At 42.2% G+C, this 20508-nt stretch overlaps 1 protein-coding gene across 1 annotated transcript; it reads left to right on the forward strand.

Annotated features, from left to right (window-relative positions):
• The first annotated feature begins 650 nt into the window (after positions 1-650).
• Positions 651-18767, forward strand: sh3bp4a (SH3-domain binding protein 4a). Its single transcript, XM_044019684.1, has 5 exons — positions 651-926; positions 8505-8666; positions 8983-11315; positions 17959-18147; positions 18235-18767. The coding sequence occupies exons 2-5, from the start codon at positions 8543-8545 to the stop codon at positions 18457-18459; spliced, it is 2871 nt and encodes a 956-aa protein (XP_043875619.1). The 5' UTR covers positions 651-926; positions 8505-8542; the 3' UTR covers positions 18460-18767.
• Positions 18768-20508: the final 1741 nt, after the last annotated feature.

Genomic DNA, 20508 nt, shown 5'->3' on the forward strand with positions numbered 1-20508 from the left:
AAGTGAATGATGATGAGGACAGGTGAATGATTATGAGGACAGGTGAACGATGAGGACAGGTGAATGATGATGAGGACAGGTGAATGATGAAGACGTGAATGAAAGATGAGGACAGGTGAATTGAGCTCCCTGAGTGAGTGACATATTTTGACTGGTACATTATGTGTTTACACATTTTATTTTGTCAGCACTTTAATTTGTAAAGGTTTTACCTTTAATTAAAAAAAATTCATGTGAGACTTGTGTTCCCTTGTCCTTTTTGCACGACACAAGAAAGAACCTCAACCTTGTCATTAAATGAACTAAGTAGTGTTTACTCTTTTTCACTTAAATTGAGTTTATTTTTAGACCAGTACTTGTACTTAAGTAAAATGTTGTCAAAATAGTGGTACTTTGACTTGAGTAATATACTGTACTTCAGTACTCTGCCTAACAGTGAGACAATGTATCAAACATATCAGACTACTTATTAAATCCACACTTAAAAGAAATCTGCACTATTCTTTATTATTGTAATGTATTATTTGATTAGTGTGTGTGGATTAGAGGGAGAGAGAGAGAGAGAGTAAGACACCGCCCTCTCCGTGACGTCACCCACTCTCGTCCACCAGCAGCTCTCCTCCTGTCCTCAGCTCAAAGCGGCGCAGAGACGCACGGGGAGTCAGTGTCGCGTGGCGTGTGTCTCCATCTCGTCTCCTGCACTGAAAACTTCTGATACTGGAAACAAGCTCTTGTTTTATTCCTTCCTTCAAGTGTCCAACTGTCATCGCTGTTGTGATTGTCGATTGTTGATTTTTTTAAATACTGAAAACAAATGAAGCGAGAAGAAACGCGAGGAGGAGGTATAGAAGAAGTGACAGCGGTCTCTCCATCACACACACCCCCCCCCTCCTTTTTTCTCTCAATTCTCTGAGCGCAAACGAGAGGTCAGTCTACATTTACATTAAATGTATACTCTATACAGCCTAATTGTTTTTAAAACGAGTGATTACCACTCCATTTTGTTTGATTTAGGAGAAAAAATATGTGGAGAGAAATTCGGCTCTACTCACATCACCGTACTGTCACTGTAATACTGTGTTTTTGTCACATTTTAGCCCTTTATTACTCTATAATGACTTCTTAATGTGACTTAAGCCCGTGTTGTACCTCATATTGCTTTATCAGAATTAAATGAAGGAGTCATTTAAAATTGTTTATTATTTTATTATGCTTTATTCCGCTTATGTTGCCATGATATTATTATTGCATGTCTTCAGCAGGTGAGCTATAGTTTCTCTCTCTCTCTCTGTCTGTGGTCTGTATAGTTTTTGAATGTATGCATGCATATTTCATTTAATAAAGAAAACGCAGTTTTCACAAGGGAAACACGCTCTGCAGCAGATAAAGGTAAAAATTATAAGTTGACAATTAGCGTCCAATCTTACAAGTGTGCAGGCGAAAATTGGAGTGGGCACGCCTGCCAATAAGGTCATCTGATTATCTGATAATCCTCTCTCCTCCCTCCCTCTCTCTTTCTCTCTCTCTCTCCTGTCTTTATCTTAAGGTAGACTCAAGGTTTAGCACACACACACACACACGCAGAGCTTCTTCTTAGGACACTACATTGACCAAAGTGTTATCCTTAACCATAACTAGTTCATACCTCAACCTAAACTTCTTTAGAAATCCTCAGCAATGAGGTTGTGTGTGATTAGAACCAGGTTTTGGTCTCCATGGCGACTACTGGTCCTGACAAAATTTGGGTGTATCATCCATTGAACGACTTTTTTTGCGTACCTTTTTTTTCCTCCCTTTCCCTATTTCATTGTCTCTCTCCATTGTTCCCTCTCTCCCTCTCCTCCCCCTCCTCACCCCTCTGTTCCCCACTCATACATGACCTCCCTCTTTCGTTGTTCTTCACCCTTTCAAACATTTCCAGCAACTATTTCACTCCTCGTCTCCTCCTCCCCATCCTCTCAGTTTCATCACATCTGCCTTCACCTCCTCCCCCTGATCTTTTCCCAAATCTCCTGTTTCACACACATGCATTTGGACCAACTGACGTGAAAGTGACACACACACACACACACACACACACACACACACACAGACACACACAACCCACACACTCTGTAGTTACCACCCCTGAGGTTAAGCCTGAAAACTAGCATGTCATCGTTTTCCAGCTCCTCGTGAAGGTGCTCTCCACTCAGCACAACACACACACACACACACACACACACACGATGTATGGATTTGCATGCTTGCACTAAGTGTACTCCCAGGTATCTTGTATCTTTAACACAGTGCTGATACTTTAATTCTGCGTGAATGCAGATGTAATAGATGACAGAACAGGCGAAAGCCCATTAACAATAACACTTATAGTTATTAGTGCGATTGTGAAGCCTGAACAGCATCTGGTGAGCTGTGGTCAGAGATAGAAACCTAACAACACTCAGCTGTTTAAATAATATGTCTCTCAGTAATCACAGTAACTACCAACCGGCTGATAAATACACAAAATTCCCAGTTATGGTTTGAGCATATTTTACGATAAGTGTCAGTAATTACAAATAACACTTCATTTCAGTCTATAAAATAATATCCTAATGTAGAAAACCATTTGTTTTTATATCTGAAAGTTCTATTTTGTCGGTTTATTAACACAAATGAATGTACTACACTTAAGTTTGTGTATGTAAGTGCACAATAACTTTACCATAGTTCTCTTACACACCAGGGAAAAGGAGGGATGAGCAGAAAATGTCCTCCGTTTGTTGCAATCTGCAGTCTCACCATTAGATGTCACTAGTTCTTGCACACTGGACTTTGAAATTGATCGATTTAATCAACCGTCGACACATTTCAATCTTTAATTGAGAACTCCTTCCTCCTAAAAACCTAAATACGGAATGGAAATTGTTGATAAATGTGCTCAAGTGTCTTCTTTTGTCCACAAACCAAAATGATTCAGTTTATTATGATTTCTTTTTTTAAATGGAGCAAAGAAACCCAGAAAATATTCACATTTAAGAAGCTGAAAAAAGTCAGAAAGCTCGTTTTAATTGTTGAATAAACACTCAATAGTTGCGAATAATCGCTGCAGTCCTACATATAATGTCTAACCACGGTCAGATTCTAGGAAAAGTTCATCCTCTGTCTGTAATTTTCACTTTTACAATGAATGAATGACTGAATTCATGTTGCCAGCTGCATCAGCGCATGATGCACCAGTGGCTGCCTCCAAGGTAGAGAACTTCAACGTGGTTTTTGTCCCATAAAAATGCAGCAATAATGTAAGAAAAACAACAACCCCGTTACGGTTCATGTGTTGGTAAACTGCTTCTTAAACGCTGAGATCATTTAAGAAATGATTTGTACGCCTGCAGCACATTGTCTCACAAGTGTGATGATTTAACAACTCTAACTTCATGGAGAAACACAGCTCAAGTGTTTTCAAGGAATCATAATGTGACACTTAGCTGCGTTTACTCTTTCCCCCGGATTCATTTATTGCCGTTACAGACGGAAACACATTTGCAGTCCATTTACAGAACGACATATTTATGTCACATGATGTATTTGTAAAAAGCCCTTTTCGCGACATTTCTACTCGGCACTTCTGCAAAAAAAGAAAAGGAAAAGGAGACACCCGAGGTAAATTACAGCACTTAGCGTTGAAAACGAAACTACCTGCTGCCCCGAAGCTGACCTGTTGTCGTGCACTTCCTCTCCCTGAGTGCTAACGCCGCACGTTAAACTGTCGGCAGGTGAAGAATTTCCTCCAGCGCGGGGGTGGAAGCGGCTCTAAAAGTGAACACTTCTCGGGGTTCATTTACCTGTAAATTCACCCTGAGGGGAGAGAATAGGGATTGTAATATTTCGAGATGAATTTAGTAGGATGGCTAATGCACTTACCTGAATGCCAAGTAGAAAATGTTCATTTTAATGTATTTTTTTTCCTCTCTTCAAGGAAAAACCCTAGAAATGTAAAAAAGTTGGCGTAACAGGAGCATGTGAGAGTGCTCAATGTGTTCCCACTTACACCAAAGACCACCATAAAGTTTTGTGGTGCTCAAACGTGACTGGTCGACCAGTCAGATTATGAACTGCACAAGAAACTTGAGCTAATTATCTTACCGATGTACCGGTGATAGCAAACATACAGTCCCACGTTCGAATGAATATACATTTGAATTTGGATCAAAAAGTGACAGGTCCGGGTGGAACTAGACCGGCTCCTCCCACAACAGTCAGCTGATTGGGCGACAGCGAAACGGTCGATGTCTTTGTTTGTTGTCGTCCGTAAGTAAAGGTTCTGTTCTTAGTCGTTACCGTTCCAAACCGTACCGGACTGTACCAAACCAAAAATGAACTTCACCACGATGGAAACACGGCTTATTTTCTCTGGTTGTACTTGGTATAAAAAGTTTGACAACCACTGGTAAAGTCCTTTCAGTCGGTTTCAAACGGGAAAACTTCATTCCTTTTGATAATTCCCTGCAAATTAGTAAAGGCTTTATCTTTGAGTTCCAGGCTTTATCTTTGAGTTATTAGACTTCTCCTGCCATCAGTGATAAAAGCGTTTCCCCACAGCTGCACCGTCACACTCTGTCAAAGAACAGAGCGGAATTCATATTCCCATAGATTTTAAAACGCAGATACATTTAGTGAAGTTATACGGTCAGGATATACAGTCTATATTTTTTTATATATATCAGTGCAAAGATAGAAGTGCAGATAAAACTTGCAGCCACAGCAGAACCTTCCCCGTAACAGATGACAGTATACCAGCATACAGCTCATTAATGGACGGTACACTGGCACATTGTTGGCACTAGTGTTCCCATAAACACTATAAAGGCGGACAGACTCATAAAAAGTGCCACTAAAGGTCAAAAACTCCACAGGGAGCCTTCAATATGCCACTTATTTATGACTTTAAATTCCAGATATAGAGGCTACTCCTTTGCCGTCTATTTGGCAGTTTTTCTCTTTGATTATATTTTTCTTTAGGGACGCTCGGGCGTTGAACTCTTACACTGGACAAACAGCGGTACATTCAATTTGAACATTACACGCCATTAATACGTTATAATAGTTCACATGACAGATTTTGTTTTTACCACAGCAGTGTTGCATATTTCACTCTCCACCCTGTAATCTGTGCTCATTTTAAACGATGAAGAAGCGATGCACTCTCCATGTGTGTATGACTCCTGAAAACGATTATTACAGTGCCATTCGTCCAGAGATTAGGAACAGCCGACTCTCGGCTAATTAAACTTTTGACTACGCGGTGCATGCCCCCGCCTCTCCACCCCGTCAGCCTCACTGAAATGAGTTAATAATCTCATCGACTCAAATATGACTGCACCACAGGGGGGGAAGAAACATTCCTGTGTCCATATCTCAGGACGGCAAACCCACAAGTCTTCCACCGTTTTTGACGTAATGAATCCTCCTTGTAAGAGTCAAATCGTCATCGTTTTCTTCTTATAAATAAGGGTGCTATCAAGGCTTGACTGATCTACGGAATCTAATAGCAATTGTTGGCCAATAATGGCACAAATACGTTCTTTTTACCTATTTCAATAATGAGATTTGAGTTGACAAATTGAGCGGATAAGTGCCATTACCTAGCCTAGAAATCAAGGCACGACAAAAATTGAAATTAGGAGCCAGGGTTCCGCCCAGAAACTCCTCGTTAGCTCGCGCACTGCAAAATGCAAACTCTGGTTTGGCCAATCACATCGTGTATAGCGGTAAAATAGAAGCATAATAACCTGTAAACAACAAGAACTCTCCTTTGTTTTACATTTAATGAAGCATGTTTTTTACAAAACATGACATACAGTATGAACACAATTTCAACAAGATTATACCTAAATTTACCATTTACACGTCACATTGGATCTGTAAAGGCTAAAACATGTAGTCACTGGAATCTGGAAGTGAAAAATATTGTATTTGACAGAACGATTAGATTGTAATTGTCACAAATTCATCCTGTGGGCCGGGTTGGACCCATTCAGGGGGCCCCTGGGCCTTACGTTTGACACCCCTGGTGTATAGAGTCAGTGGGCGGGGCTTAACATAAGGGCAGACAGAGTTGCGACCGTGGTCTCTGCTATATGTAAATACAACTAACCTAACCTCGATGATGCTGCGTCGAATATTAAAACATTAAAACATTAACTACGTTCTATTGAAAGGGTGAAAACTTAAAGCTATGAACTGGAGTATTTGCATAGAACAATCCAGTATAGAAGAATCAAAATGCTGCCTTTGCGATTTGCTGATTGCATTGTTTTGACTTGTTCAGCCATTGCATCACAGTCCAGAAGGCCTGAGTGTTGACTCTGCAGAGGTCATTGAGAAGAATCCATTGTTGTCTCTGCCTCCTGCTGTGTTTCCTGATGCAGGGAAACGCAGCTTCCAGTCTCTCACATCTTTCAGCGCCGTCCTCACCCCCCTGCTGCATTTAATGGAGATCAACTCTGTGTAATATCAAAGTGGGAGTCAGTGTCTTTGTCTGCCGGGCTTGTTATTGATCACAGGCTGTGCTGTGCATTGGAAGCCAGCGACAGAAAGAGGCGGGGATTTTATTGACAGGTGACAGTCCCTGACAAAAGGAGAGGGAGCTCGATTAAAATGAAATGTCACCGCGGAGAGGAGTTTTACTTGCTCCCGAGCATGTGCTCGGCGAACAGATGAGTTTCACTGATTCCCGCGAGGTACTGACACAGACACAAAATCCCGATTTGAATATTTTCAATGTCAAAAAAAGGTAGTCAGTGTCTGCTCGGTGCAAAAGGGAGATAAAGTGTGCAAAGACGGAGAGAAAGAGTCTCTATGGCGATGAAAATAAGTCCAGAATACGAGTAATAATGTTATAATGCACTTCAGTAATGAGATCTTCTCGACTTTGTGCAGCAACATGAATATTTTAAAGCTGCTTTATTGAAAAAACGTTGATCACCGGGATGGGGATTAGATTTTTTCCTGTTGACTAACGTGATAAAGGTTCAGTTTTACCAAATATGCATTGTAATATAAGATACACAGTCTACTGCGCAGTGGAAAGACAGTAGAGCAACACAACCAGTGTGAATATTCTGACACTTTTGAACTTGAATAAGCCTTTCTTCTCTCAGCAGACATTCTGACATGTGTCAGCAGAACACTCACAGGTGATACTAATGCCATTAGTGACACCTCCAAGTGAAGTCAGCACAGGGAAACAGCTTGCACCCTTTTAATGACTAGAAAAAACATGTTGGAAATGTTCTAACCAGATGTTATTAAAGGCATATTATATCTTCAAGGAGACAAAACAACTTAAATGCTTCAGGGTTTTGGGGATGAAGTGGTTAATTGGAGCATATTAATGGAAAATGTGGCTTTAATGAAGAAAATCACGGGAAGGGATTTACACGGCAGCTTCTACAGGCTGTGTTTTTGTGAATCAGGTTAAAATGGTATCATTAGTCTGCAAATGGAAACGTTTCTGCTGTTTCTCGCAGGAATACAAGGGAGTCTCTTGTGACTGAAGGGGACAGCGATATGCAGAGCGAGAGAGAGGGAAAGAGTTTGTTTTCTTGCAAATCCTAATTACAGACTTCTGCTGACTTTGTGTTTTCACACATTAACCGGAATACTTTACAACTGATGAGGGAGTGGTACCCAACAACTCACAGCCATCAGAGCAGCACAGCCAGAGAGGGTGAAAAAACAACCACAACAACACCTTAATCTTTAAAACTGGGCATGAACTTTTCATTTCTAACAGAAAGGAAGATGCTATTATGGGCAAACTTATTATAGTAAAGTACATTTATTACATTGTAGATAATAATGTCTTTCAAAGAGCAAATTAGACCTGTAAATAACGATTATTAAAAAATGTTGAACAGTGTTTGTCAAACCCAGAAATTATGAGTTTTAATGATTTCTTTGTTATATGGAGCAAAGAAACCAGAAGATATTCACATTTCAGAAGACGAAACAATCATAAATCTTGTTTTAATCATGAAAGAAGACTTTTTAGATTAATAAAATAGTTGACGATTCATTTAGTAATCGATTAATCAAGTGATTGTTTCAGCTCTAGAGCAAAATGTTTGTAAAAACAGGTCTCAGATTTTCTTTTGGCAAGAATTTGATGTCATTTAATGTCAATTTAATTGCTTTTTGGATCTCTGTCTTTATTTAGGTTTGGATTTCTCTCACCTGGAAGCGTATCTCACTTACGATGGAAAAATAACTTCCTGCCAGCTCAGAGCTCATTTCTTTCCTCAGCACACCCTTCAAAATAAAAAATCAGCGACATTTGTCAACTTTATTTCTGCTCTTGCAGTCTGACCTTTGATGCTGTTGACTGAGTTACTGATCTCGAAAATTAAGTTACATGCAAAAATTAAGTTACATGCCACATTGGAGCAGCGGTGGCTAAATGCATGAATGCAGATGTGTTCAGAATATTCAAGAAATAAAACATGTGTTTATTTCTCAACCAGATGAAAAGCTGCCGATGAGCGAACGCTAAGTACCGGCCATGGCTGCCCATCGAATCATCCGAGTAACAAACAACAACCACATCCTCCCTCGCTGCAAGTCTGAGGGGACACTCGTCGACCCGAGTGAGGGGGTCACCGGGGCCAGTCTCGGTGATGTCAAAGGTCAGTGTTCAATCAGGTGTTTTTGTTTTTACATCTTTGACAAATAAATTATTCATGCACTAATTACGAGCGGCATTAATCATTCCCTGTCTATTTCACTTCACTGGTTGAATTAATGCTTTGTTTACATGCTCCATATGCACTAATGAGATGGACTAAAAATAGTAACTTATGCAGTCGTGCTCACACATTGATCTAGTCACGTGTAAAGCACACAAGGGTCTATAAATGCAGTATTCTGAGAACCAAAGACGCAAAACACATTGCAATCCCGAGAAAATATGAAGTTATTGATCTGATCCTCTTTCCTTTTCAGTGCCTTCTCCCAGTGCCTTAAGGCTGGACACTTCCTCCTCCTATGGGGCTGCACAGGAAGTGGTTGCCATAAAAGATTATTGCCCCAGCAGTTTCACAACGCTAAAGTTCTCCAAAGGCGATCGCCTCTATGTGTTGGACACATCGGGTGGAGAGTGGTGGTACGCTCACAACAACACAGAGATGGGGTACATACCAGCTGCCTACGTTCAACCAGTCAACTTCAGGAACTCTTCGCTTAGCGACAGCGGGATGATCGACAGTCTTGGGGAAGGGTACGAGGACGGGTCCAAGGAGTTTGGGGGTTTGGGGGAGTGGACAGGAATGAGCCTGACGTCTTCACTAGTTTACAACAACAACCCCTTCTCTGTGAACCCCTTTAGCTGTACATTAGATCAAAACCACAAAGCTGTCGGAACAAGGAACTCGGCAGACCTTATTCTTTTTGACGCTCTCGCATCACCTTCATCTTGTTCTAACATCAATGGTTTCAGCAACTACCATGTTAACAATGCTATCCCCACCTGCCCAAACCAAGAGATTGTACCTAACCTTCAAAGGGATAATCCCTTTTTCAGGAGTAAACGTTCTCATAGTCTGTCAGAACTGTCTGTTCTGCAGGCACAATCTAATCCAACTTTACCATCTTCTGGATTCTTTACTGGCCTTAAGGCTCCTTCCCCAGAGCAGTTTCAGAGCAGGGAGGATTTTAGAACTGCTTGGTTGAACCACAGAAAACTAGCCCGGTCTTGCCATGACCTCCAATCCTTGGGCCAGAGTCCCGGGTGGGGCCAGACACAGCCGGTGGAAACCAACATTGTGTGTATGTTGGACAGTAATGGAGGGGTTGTCCAAATTCCAGACACCCATATCAGCGTGCACATTCCTGAGGGTCATGTCAGCCATGGAGACCATCAGCAGATCTCATTGAAAGCCTTACTTGACCCTCCATTGGAGCTTAACACTGACCACTGCTCCTCTGTGAGTCCCGTGGTGGAGATAAAGCTCAGCAACATGGAGACCAAGTCCTTCATCACGCTGGAGATGAAGGTTTCAGTTACTGTGAAGAAGGATAGTTGTCAAACTGCTGAAGTGCTTTGTGTTCGCAGTGATTGCAAAGAAGGGCCTTACGCTCCAATCGCCAATGCCTACATTTACAAGGACACCGTTCAGGTGCAGTTGGAAAGTCTAGAGCCCTGCATGTATATGGCTGTTGTGGTTCAGTCTCAGTTCCTCAACCACAATACAACTGTTTGGGACTATGTGCAGAGGAAAGTAACTCTGGGTGTCTATGGACCCAAGCACATACACCCTTCCTTCAAGACGGTTGTGGCCATGTTTGGGCACGACTGTGCCCCCAAAACCTTGCTGGTAAGTGAGGTGGGTCGGCAGGCTACCTCAACTCCACCAGTTGCCCTCCAGCTGTGGGGTAAGCACCAGTTCATGCTAGGATACCCTCAGGACCTCCAAGTGGGATTGTACTCGAACATGTCAAACTACCAGGTGAAAGCAAGCGAGGGCCGTGGGGTGATTCGCGGATTTCAGGTCAAACTGGGGAAGGTCAGCAGGCTGCTGTACATGATAACATCGCAGAACCCCAACAGTATCTCAGACTTTACTCTCAGGGTTCAAGTCAAGGACGCCCTTGATTGTATCATCACCCAGTTCTGTGTCCAAACTCCACAGCCTCCCCCAAAGTCAGGGGCGAGGATAACAGGTCAGAGACGGTTCTTGAAGAAAAAAGAGGTGGACAAGATTGTCCTCTCACCACTGGCGATCACCTCGAAGTACCCAAGGTTTCAGGACCGGTGTATTACTCACCTGAAATTTGGCAAGTTGATCAAAACAGTAATCAGGCAGCACAAGAGCACCTATTTGTTGGAGTACAAGAAAGGGGATGTTATTGCTTTGCTCAGTGAGGAGAAAATCAAATTGCGAGGACAGCTGCGGACCAAAGAATGGTACATTGGATACTATCAGGGGAAGATGGGGCTCGTCCATGCCAAGAATGTTTTGGTACTGGGTAAAGTCAAGCCCATTTATTGGTGTGGTCCTGACCTAACGACCACGGTTCTGCTGGAACAAATCCTGAAGCCTTGCAAATTTCTTACATACATCTACGCAACTGTGAGGACTGTTTTAATGGAGAACGTAGGGAACTGGCGGGCGTTCGCCGACGCCCTGGGCTACGGGAATTTCACATTGAATTACTTTTGCCGGACAGAGCTGGACAATGAGCCGGAGAAGGTGGCGTCGGTTCTGGAGAAACTCAAAGAGGAATGTACCAATATGGAGAACAAGGAGAGGAAGTCCTTCCAGAGGGAACTCATGATGGTGAGTAGAAGTGAACGTCTTATTGTTTGGCATTCTTAATTTTCCACTCACCTGGTGATGGTGTAGATGAATGGCTGAAATGGTTTAGGAGCAACCTAGTTTTCACAAATATTCTGTTTGACCAACTGTTTTTAACTGTGTCTCTATCCATCTAAGAGACGAAACCACAAATGTGACACTTCAAATTCAGTTTGAGGCGAAAAATGACATCCAAAACTGCCACATTACACAGGTATAAGAATGCGCGCATTGCTGGAACTGCATAATCTTGGAAAGAATAGAGTCTCGAGATTTTCAACACGATGCCGCAGCAACAGTTGAGATGATGTAAATCATGAAGCAAAGCAGAGAAGACACTGTCTGTCTCGCTCTCACTCATCTCTCAGCTGGATGCTGCATCATTAGTCGAGCTTTGTTGCAGCTGAAAAGAACAGAAATCCAATTTCCTAAACAGTTAGTCACTCATTGCCTGATTAATTAATGCTCACCGACTGCAGCTAGATTTTTTTTTCTTTGCTTGTGTTGCAGTCAGGGCACTATGACACAGAAGGTCACACAGCAGTGCATTTTCATTCCACACAAGTCCTCCTTGCACAAAGATTTACAATCTCGCTCTAATCCCAGAACAACTCCTGTCCCCGATGTCCCCCTGCATATAAATACAAACGAGCTGCTCTTATCATGAGCCGTGTCCCACCCATCTCTGATGACCTGCTTTCCTATCTCTTCCCAGTCATGGGTTGAATAGGGAACAGCTGATTCCTTTCCCCGCGGGAATCCCGTGACCCGCGGGATTCTCCAAGAATGTCAAGCCCTCCAGTGTGACACAATCTGTGTGTGTCAACCGCAGGACTGCGGTCTTTATGTTCACTTACATCCATGATGAACCAACTCGTGTCATTGCCTGAAGTGGATCACAGCGGCGGGGGCTGTCACAAGCAAAAAAAGGGGCGTGGCGGCTGGAGGAGGAGGAATCACAGGACTAAAATTAACATCTGGAGTTTAAGCAAAAACAACTCAATCAAGTGGACACACACAGAGTCCTGGATGTGTTTTATTATCTATTATCTAACAGCAACTGGAGGAGAAATCGTCCCGGAGACGTTCCCCTCCTTAGACGCCCATTATTCAAAAAAGTACTTCAGCAAATGTTGTTTATCCAGGCAGAGTTGATGAAGCGTGCGTTTCCTTTTGTCACAGTGTCGTGTTTCGGTGTGGCGGCCAATGAAACAGCCGGGGGTAAAGTGGAGCTGTTCAGTGAAATGATAGCGGTTCGTCATTTACATGTTTCTACCTCGGTATGTTCAACTGTGCGTCACGTGACCCTCCCCATAATCTCCCCGAGTCTAAAACTAATAACGCGTGCAGGTCTGTGTTCTGGCAGATGCGTACAACTCCTGCTGACACGCTCTTACCTCTTAGTACCTGCAGTGTGCACACTTTGGCTGTACTGTCTCTAAACAGAGATTCTCCCTCATCGAGTCCACTGAGCTCCATCTTCTCGTGGAAAGTGTAACAAACACAGAGATCTTGTCGCACCGCCATTACGGCGCAAGTCTTCCCTCGCCACCCTTCCCTTGCTTGTTTTCACTGAATCAAACATAACGATGCCCAAATGTTCTGGAGCGGACGTGCAAAAAATTCAAAAAATGGCAAGGCAGAATAAAGGCAGGATACTTACGCTATAATTTGTCTGTTTTTAATTGATCTTTAAGGCTTTTGAAGCCAGCAATTAGTCCTATTCACCTTATGGTTACAATGTGGCACAATATATGTGACAATTAAACAATTAAAATCGGTTAAAAAATGATTGAATGGTTTTACGAACGGATGAAACTGATCACTCGTTACTGTGTGTTTTTTCTTATAGCTCGTAAAAGTAAATTGATTCGAAATAAGTGGCTCCATGTTTTCCAGCTGAACTTAGTCGTGTTTATGGATAATAATAATGATAATAACATAACCTTCAGCATTTAAGAAGTTAATCGATTAGTTACTGCTCTGTTTTTGTCTTTTATCCCTGTGCCATTCCACTTGAGATAAAGTAAATTGCGCTTGTTTGAACGAGCCAATCTTCAAACACAAGCCAGTTTTATGTAATTCAGAGAGGACACTCCTGCTTTAAAATCCACCATTAGCAAACAAGGTGCCTTTTGTCTGCTCTTAATAATGGAGCTCCTGTTTTGCGGCATCCAAAGTCAGAATACTCCACAAAATGTTCAAAAAAATAACACTTTTTATTCACTGAGTGACAATGGTGATCAATGGTGACCTGGATGAGTTCTTGATGAAGAAGAAGTGACACTCGTTCTTTACACGAGATAGCGTGGAAACAGAGAAGCGGAGATAAAGGTGTTTTGAGGTTGGAATGTGGAAACTGATACAAGCGGAGAAGAAAGAGTCCAGACACACCTAAGCACGTATAATGCAGGTTTACTGAGGTGAACTCTCTCACCTCGTATCACAGATTTTATAACCATTTAATGCTGATTTGATCTCAAAATGCCACCAAACTGCGTCCTCTCTTTTAAATTACAGCATCTCTACTTTTATGAGGCGTTCCTTTGCGTCCCATCTGAAACATTAAGAATCAGAGTCGTTTTTTTTTTTTGCTCGGCCTTCAGTGTCACGTCGCCTCCTCCTCCTCCTCCTCCTCCTCCTCCTCTGCCACACTATCTCAGACAGGTGCTCCTGTGTGAAATGCGAGTCAGCTATTGATCAGGACCCAGCTCGAGGCCTCGGGGGCATCCGACACCGCCCCAGCAGATCTCTTGACGCCAGGGCTCGCGTTACAAAGGCACAGGACGGAATGAGAAAGACGTCCTCTTGTGCTTGTCAGCGGCTGAAAAGCCGGGAGAGTGTTCTTTAATAATAGATCTGCGCGGAGAGAGCGGCGAGTTGAATCGCTCCTGCGGGGAACGTAATCAATCCCCTGCTTGTGGACCCCCTAACCCCCATCTAAAAAACAAGGCTTTTAGCACCATGGTGAGCAAGTCTACAGTTTGGAAAATTAGACTTCTTTATAAATGCACGGCAGCCTCAAACCCTTGTGATGGATAATAAAGAATAGCGCTTTAATTAAGTGATAAATATTTAACAGCCAACCTGATTATACAAGAGCTGGCTGCGGCAGGATTGTCAGAGGCCGCTAACGAGGAAAAATTAAAACATATGCCACTGATTGGACAAAAATAATCAGGTGTAAACAAAACAACGGAGTCCAAATGCAACCGCGACATCTGCTCCATCGAGGAAAGAGCTGTTTTCTCCACAACAGCAAAGAAGAAAAATCCAAAAACTGTTGATTTGTCAAATTTGTGTGGCGACAGACTGAGCTGTCATCTCTGCAGGAAAGTGAACAGCTGTGTGGCCGCAGTGCTTGTTTAAAAAGAGAAATGATATATATATAAAAAAGAGAAGAAACAAAGGCTGGAGTTTGGTTTTTTCTTGTTAGTTGTTATTGGAATTATGACAAATAATCTTAAATCCTAAAGTGGCTTCAAAGCAAACACAGACACAGTGACACTATGTTTGTTTACTTTAAGCTGCTGTTTCAAAGTCAATTTTAGATGAGATTTGGTCTTTTAGAAATTCCTTTTCCTTTAAGGCGGTTTGTGCATTTCCAAGGAGGAGAAATGAGATCAAAGATGTGCTCACACATCAGTGCAAGTGCAAGTCCTGCCTGTTTCATGAAGACTTTTTAGAGAAATGTAACCTCATGTAACAGCAGTTCAGGATGTGCAAAAGCATAAAGCCTGCACCTAGAGCACCTGCAATTGCTCGATTAATCGATTACTAATCGATTACTAAATTAATCGTCAACTATTTTGGTAATCGAAGAATCGGTTCGAAGCTTTTTTCATGATTAAAACAAGATTTCTGATTGTTTTAGCTTCTTCAGTGTGAATATTGTCTTCATTGACATTTTTTTAACGTTTTCTGACATTTTATGGACCAAGCGATTACTCGATTAATCGTGAGAACAATCAACAGATTCATAGATTATGACAATAATCATTATTTACAGCTATTTTCTAATCTGACTTGATTTTAAAAGCATGGGGGACACAAAGAACTTTGTAACCGATTTTCCAGAGTACAAGGAAAGCACAGAGTCGAGGGGTGTCAAACATACAGCCCGTGGGCCAGAACCGACCCGCCCAAGGGTCCAATCCGGCCCGCAGGGTGTATTTTGTTAATCATAATCTAATCTTACATGTTTATACTGTAAATATCAAGCCCACACTGTATATATTCTGGAAACTGTCCATTATGTATGTTCTATTTTTACTTTTTTCATATTGTACTTTCTTGGACATGCAAGTTTATTATTTATTAGGTTGACTGTCTTTGCAGCTGGATAAAGGACTATCTTATCTTATCTTATCTTATCTTATGTGAAATGCTATATTGGTCCGTTTCAGTTGCCTCTGTAGATCCAGTGTGATCCGTGCGTCGTCATGCATGTGTGTGAATAGTAAACGTTTACATTAAATGTAAAACACATGGGAAAAATGTGGAGATTGTGTTGTTTATAGGTTATTATGCTTATTATTTTACTGGTCTGTCCAGTATGTGACCCCCTGGACTGGACGACCCAGTCAAGACGTTGTTTCATCAGTCTGTTAATCCCTCACACTACACTTCAGGATAATTTGGCCAGATAATCTGTTCAAATCAGAAGACACACCAGATTGGGACTAAAATCTGGCCAATGATCCCCTAGTGTGGGGCAGGTTTGAATACATATGCAATGATTGACTAAAATAGTCAATGTCAAAATAATAAAAAAGCACAAATTCATTCATTTCTCACTACAGCACACTAACAGAATCTGGATTAAAGATGAGATTATAACAAAAGTTCTGCAACTGTCCTTTATGGCTGGTGTTTTTTGTCTCTCCCCTCTCCCTCTCTCTCTCTCTTCTATCCATCACTATTATCCACCCTGCTCCCTCTCTCTCTCTCTCTCTCTCCCTGTTGAGGCTTTTTGGAAGTGACGCTCATTTAGCCGTTAGCCGCCCAGTCAGCTGTCAGCTCCCTCTGTCCGTCTGCTGCCCCGCAGGTCGCCGCCGTCTTGCATTTTCTATTAGTAGATAATAATCATAATAATAGTAATAATGATAATCATAATAATAATAGTGATGTGGAAGATACATTTCCCTCACGCATGTAAAAGAAGGGTGTGTTTTTATGCGACGACGACAGCGACTTGTCCTTGTGCGAGACCTTTCATCTGCATCTGTCGCACTTTGAAGTATTCGCCTCCCGTTTCCAGAGTCGTCGTGATTATTCCCGCGCCGCGTCCTCCTCCGCTCAACCTTTGACCTTCATTAAGAAAACTTCCTTCCTGTTTCCTTATTGTGTCTCCTGCTTTTTAATCCTTTCCGGCTTAAATGGCACATCGCCTGATTTGCATTTGAACTCCTCTTGCTCATCTATACAGGCAGCAGGCGGCTCAAGTGTGTGTGTGTGTGTGTGTGTGTGTGAGACCTAAGCAGCGTCTATATTTAGAATGAAACCTGTGTTTTGTTTGAAGCCTGAATCAGCAGATGGAGGGACATCACAGTGGAAGGCCAAAGTGCTCGTCAGCCAGGTGGTAGAGAGAGAGAGGCAAACAGAGAGAGAGAGAGGGGGTGAATACAGATAAAGGTGGCTATTGCTTTAGAATAATAATAATATAATTATCTAATAAAAAGAATGATTCATCAATGTGCTGCTGCCAGTACACGCACTGATGCACATCCGGAAAACAACACATCCAGCTCTATTTTAATTAAGGCCTCCATTATTTGCTTATACTTGCACAGTCATTTTAAAGTTGTCATTTGTGATTTATGGGTTGCCCTCCACTTCACTTTTTTAATTTTCTTCTGGCTGCTTTTTTCTTATTATTGTTATTATTATTATCATTATTATTATTATTATTATCTGTAGCTAGTTTTTGTTTTATTGCTGTTTTGCCCACCGCCGCCACCTTCTTCTTCTTCTCCAGACCGACAAAATATGACAAGAACATTACTCACCTTGTTTATTGTGACACAGGGATATTAAAAAAAGAGAGAGTGAGTCCTCTGTGTTTGTGTTTGAGAGGCAGAGTGTAGAAGATAATCCACTTCATTCAGGGAAATGTCTTCATAATGAAATGCTAATTCCTGTCAATGGTGAATCCCTTGTATTATGGGATGCTGGGACGTTATATTTATTGACGTCGTGATACGCTCTTTGTCGCGTCGTTTTCACGCGTCACTGAACACAACACAAGAGCTTTGACGGTGATCTGATGAAGCCGTTGTGTCGTATGGGAGTGAGAATAAGAGGAGGAGAGAGTGTGCTCTGCTTTATTTATGCGTTAAATAATTGAAACAATTAATGTTCCTTTCCTTTTGTTTGAAGCTCTTCATTTGGTTGAACATTTGACTTTTCATCTGGACGAGTCTTTTGCCCGCTTCTTTGACTCAATTGTCAAAACCCTGTAATAAAAGCAGATTCCTCGACTTTCGAAACGAAAAAGTTTCGCTCTCATATGTCTGTGTAGTTGTGTCCCACGTTGTCGCTCTCCTTTTTGTCAGTCTCATTTTACTGGGATTTTGCATCTTCTGCCTTTTTTCATTACAACCTCATTGTCTCCTTCCCCTGCCAGGCGTTGCTGAAGATGGACTGCCAGGGCCTGGTTGCCAGGTTGGTCCTGGATTTTGTCTTGTTGACCACAGCGGTGGAGGTGGCGTCCCGGTGGAGGGAGCTGGCCGAGAAACTGGCGCGAGTGTCGAGGCAGCAGATGGAGGCTTACGAGGCTCCACACCTGGACAAGAACGGACTGCTGGACAACGAGGTGAGACGGGAGACGTGTCCTCTCTATTGGTTCATCTGTTGCTTTCACTAAAAACCCTCCCCTCTCCTCCTCCCCCTGATCCTTCAGTCCATGTGGAAGCCGGCGTACGACTTCCTCCTGACGTGGGCGGCGCACATCGGGGACAGCTACCGCGACATCATCCAGGAGCTTCACCTCGGCCTGGACAAGATGAGGAACCCCATCACCAAGAGGTGGAAGCACCTCACCGGCACGCTCATCCTCGTCAACTGCCTGGACACCCTGCGTGGCGCCGCCTTCTGTCCCACCGGATACGGAGACTTTGCTGTCTGAATGTTATTATTCTATTATTTTTTAAAAGTGCATGAGGATTTTTACCTGGATCTATTTTCTGAGATCACTAAGCATCTGTCCTGGACATGATGACTTAAGATGATAATTAGACTGTTTGGGAAACGTGAGTGTATTTTATACCTCTACTTTATTTCCCCTTCACCTTCTTTTTCTGTCTGACTTCACTTCCCAAGAAGAAACGTTGTTCTTGTTTTGTCTTCATCTCCCGTCGTACACGGCTAAAGTTTCTCCTTTCAGTCTCCGACCGTGTTCAGAATGTCACTTTCCAATTAAAGGTTTGTATGTTTTATCTTTCTCCGCTCTTTCTTACTTCGAATCACAAATGTTGACAACTTTTGACAAAGATTTGCCAAAAAAAAAAGCTGCTTTACAAACTTTGCAGTAAAGCTACCGCACAGCCCCTGATGCAATATATATTTCTATTTTTTATACCTGCACAACAATAACACACAACATATTGTTATATTCGGTTGTTTTTTGCCCCACTTATTCTTTTTTTTTTAAACTAGATCCACATAGAAATATTTTAAAGCTAATGCGGTGAAGATAGAAAGCAGAAAATGCACATTACCATGACAACCAGGGACACTGGAAAGGATACTGCGAGTGTGCGGTTAAATTGTGTCGTCGTTTTGACATTAACCAATTATTTTTACATGCACCCAATGATTCAGCGCGTGCTCCGTGTTTGCAGTTCTCAGCTTAATACGTTGGTTTGAGAACAAACACCACTCTCCTCTCAGTGGTAAAAGCTCAATCAAGGAATAAATCCACCCTATTATTAGTTAATCGAGTCAGAATTAGGATTATCCAGGAGCTGCCACAGACACCAAGAGCAACAAGAACAATCTGGTGTCTGAACACCAGGATCAGTGCCAGGATGTCGCCACCGAGGAGGGTGAGTTTGAAGAAGACATCTGCCAAACCTCACGTCACCTCCTGTTCTCTGACATATTCTTGACCACGTCAGGAATGTTTATTGTGGACATTTTCAAAACTGTTGTTTTAATAAAAAAAAATGATTTATTATCTCAAGTCATTGGTTGATGATTCTGATTTTATTCCATCACCAGATTCCAAGTTTTAGTTTGTCTCGTTTTGACTAGGGTCGTCCTTCTTTTAGTGTGGATTTCCTGTTTTATTTTCACCTCTTGTGAAACTTTGTCTGCTTTCCCGCCTTTTTCCATGACCTGCCCCGCCCCTGATTAGTTCCACCTGTGTGTCGTTGTCTCCCCCTTTCTGGTATGTATTTAAACTCACTGCTTTCCCCCCCCTTCTGTTTTCTCTCAGATTTTCTGTGTCACTTTCATCTGTTTTGCTGTTTTTGTGCTCTTCACTTTCCTTTGCTGTGTTCTGATTTTACATTTAACAGGTTTTTCTTACCTGCTCTGACCCGTGAGTTGTCATTTGGGTTCTGTAGTCCTGTATATTGGCAAATATAACTCATTAGTTTGGTTTGGATGTTTGTTGAAGAGGAAGAAGCTATAAAAATGTGCTTGGCACTGATAAATCATTCATGGGGGCAGTGGTATACTGTACATGTGCTATTTTTACCACTAGATGGCAGCATTATGTTTAATTTGCAGTGTCTCTGCAGGTTCAGAACATTTCCCACAGAGCAGGCAGCAGAGGTTCTGTGCTCTCTGTTACTCTGTGCTCCATGCACCCGCTCCATGTCCTGTCCGGATGGAGGAATCCGTCCCAGGATGCTCTTCTTCTTCTTCTTCTTCTTCTTTCTGCAAGGTTCACGTCAAACGCCATCACGTGTCTAATGGCGTGTAAAGGTTATAAATCCTCTTACAAGACAGTAAAGCTTTATTGCAGCAGAGAGAGAGGGAGAGATCACACACAAATCATCTCACACACAATTATTCATGCCTGACACCACACATGAACGCACACACGGCCCTTTCTTTAATTTCATTTACTTCATTAAAGCGTGTGATTAGTCACAGTGAGAGGACAGGCCACCTTGAGAGTCATTCTTTACCTCTCGATGACTCACCCTCCATATCCCTGCTCGTGTTT

This window comes from Solea senegalensis, linkage group LG2 (genome assembly GCF_019176455.1).
Source record: "Solea senegalensis isolate Sse05_10M linkage group LG2, IFAPA_SoseM_1, whole genome shotgun sequence".
Taxonomy (NCBI): domain Eukaryota; kingdom Metazoa; phylum Chordata; class Actinopteri; order Pleuronectiformes; family Soleidae; genus Solea; species Solea senegalensis.

What these genes read in the sequence shown, in the direction of transcription:
- sh3bp4a (XM_044019684.1), top strand. Translation starts at nt 8,543, where the DNA reads ATGGCTGCCCATCGAATCATCCGAGTAACAAACAACAACCACATCCTC. An exon ending in TCCAGAGGGAACTCATGATG is followed by an intron (nt 11,316 to 17,958) that starts GTGAGTAGAAGT and finishes TTCCCCTGCCAG; the next exon opens with GCGTTGCTGAAGATGGACTG. An exon ending in ACGGACTGCTGGACAACGAG is followed by an intron (nt 18,148 to 18,234) that starts GTGAGACGGGAG and finishes CTGATCCTTCAG; the next exon opens with TCCATGTGGAAGCCGGCGTA.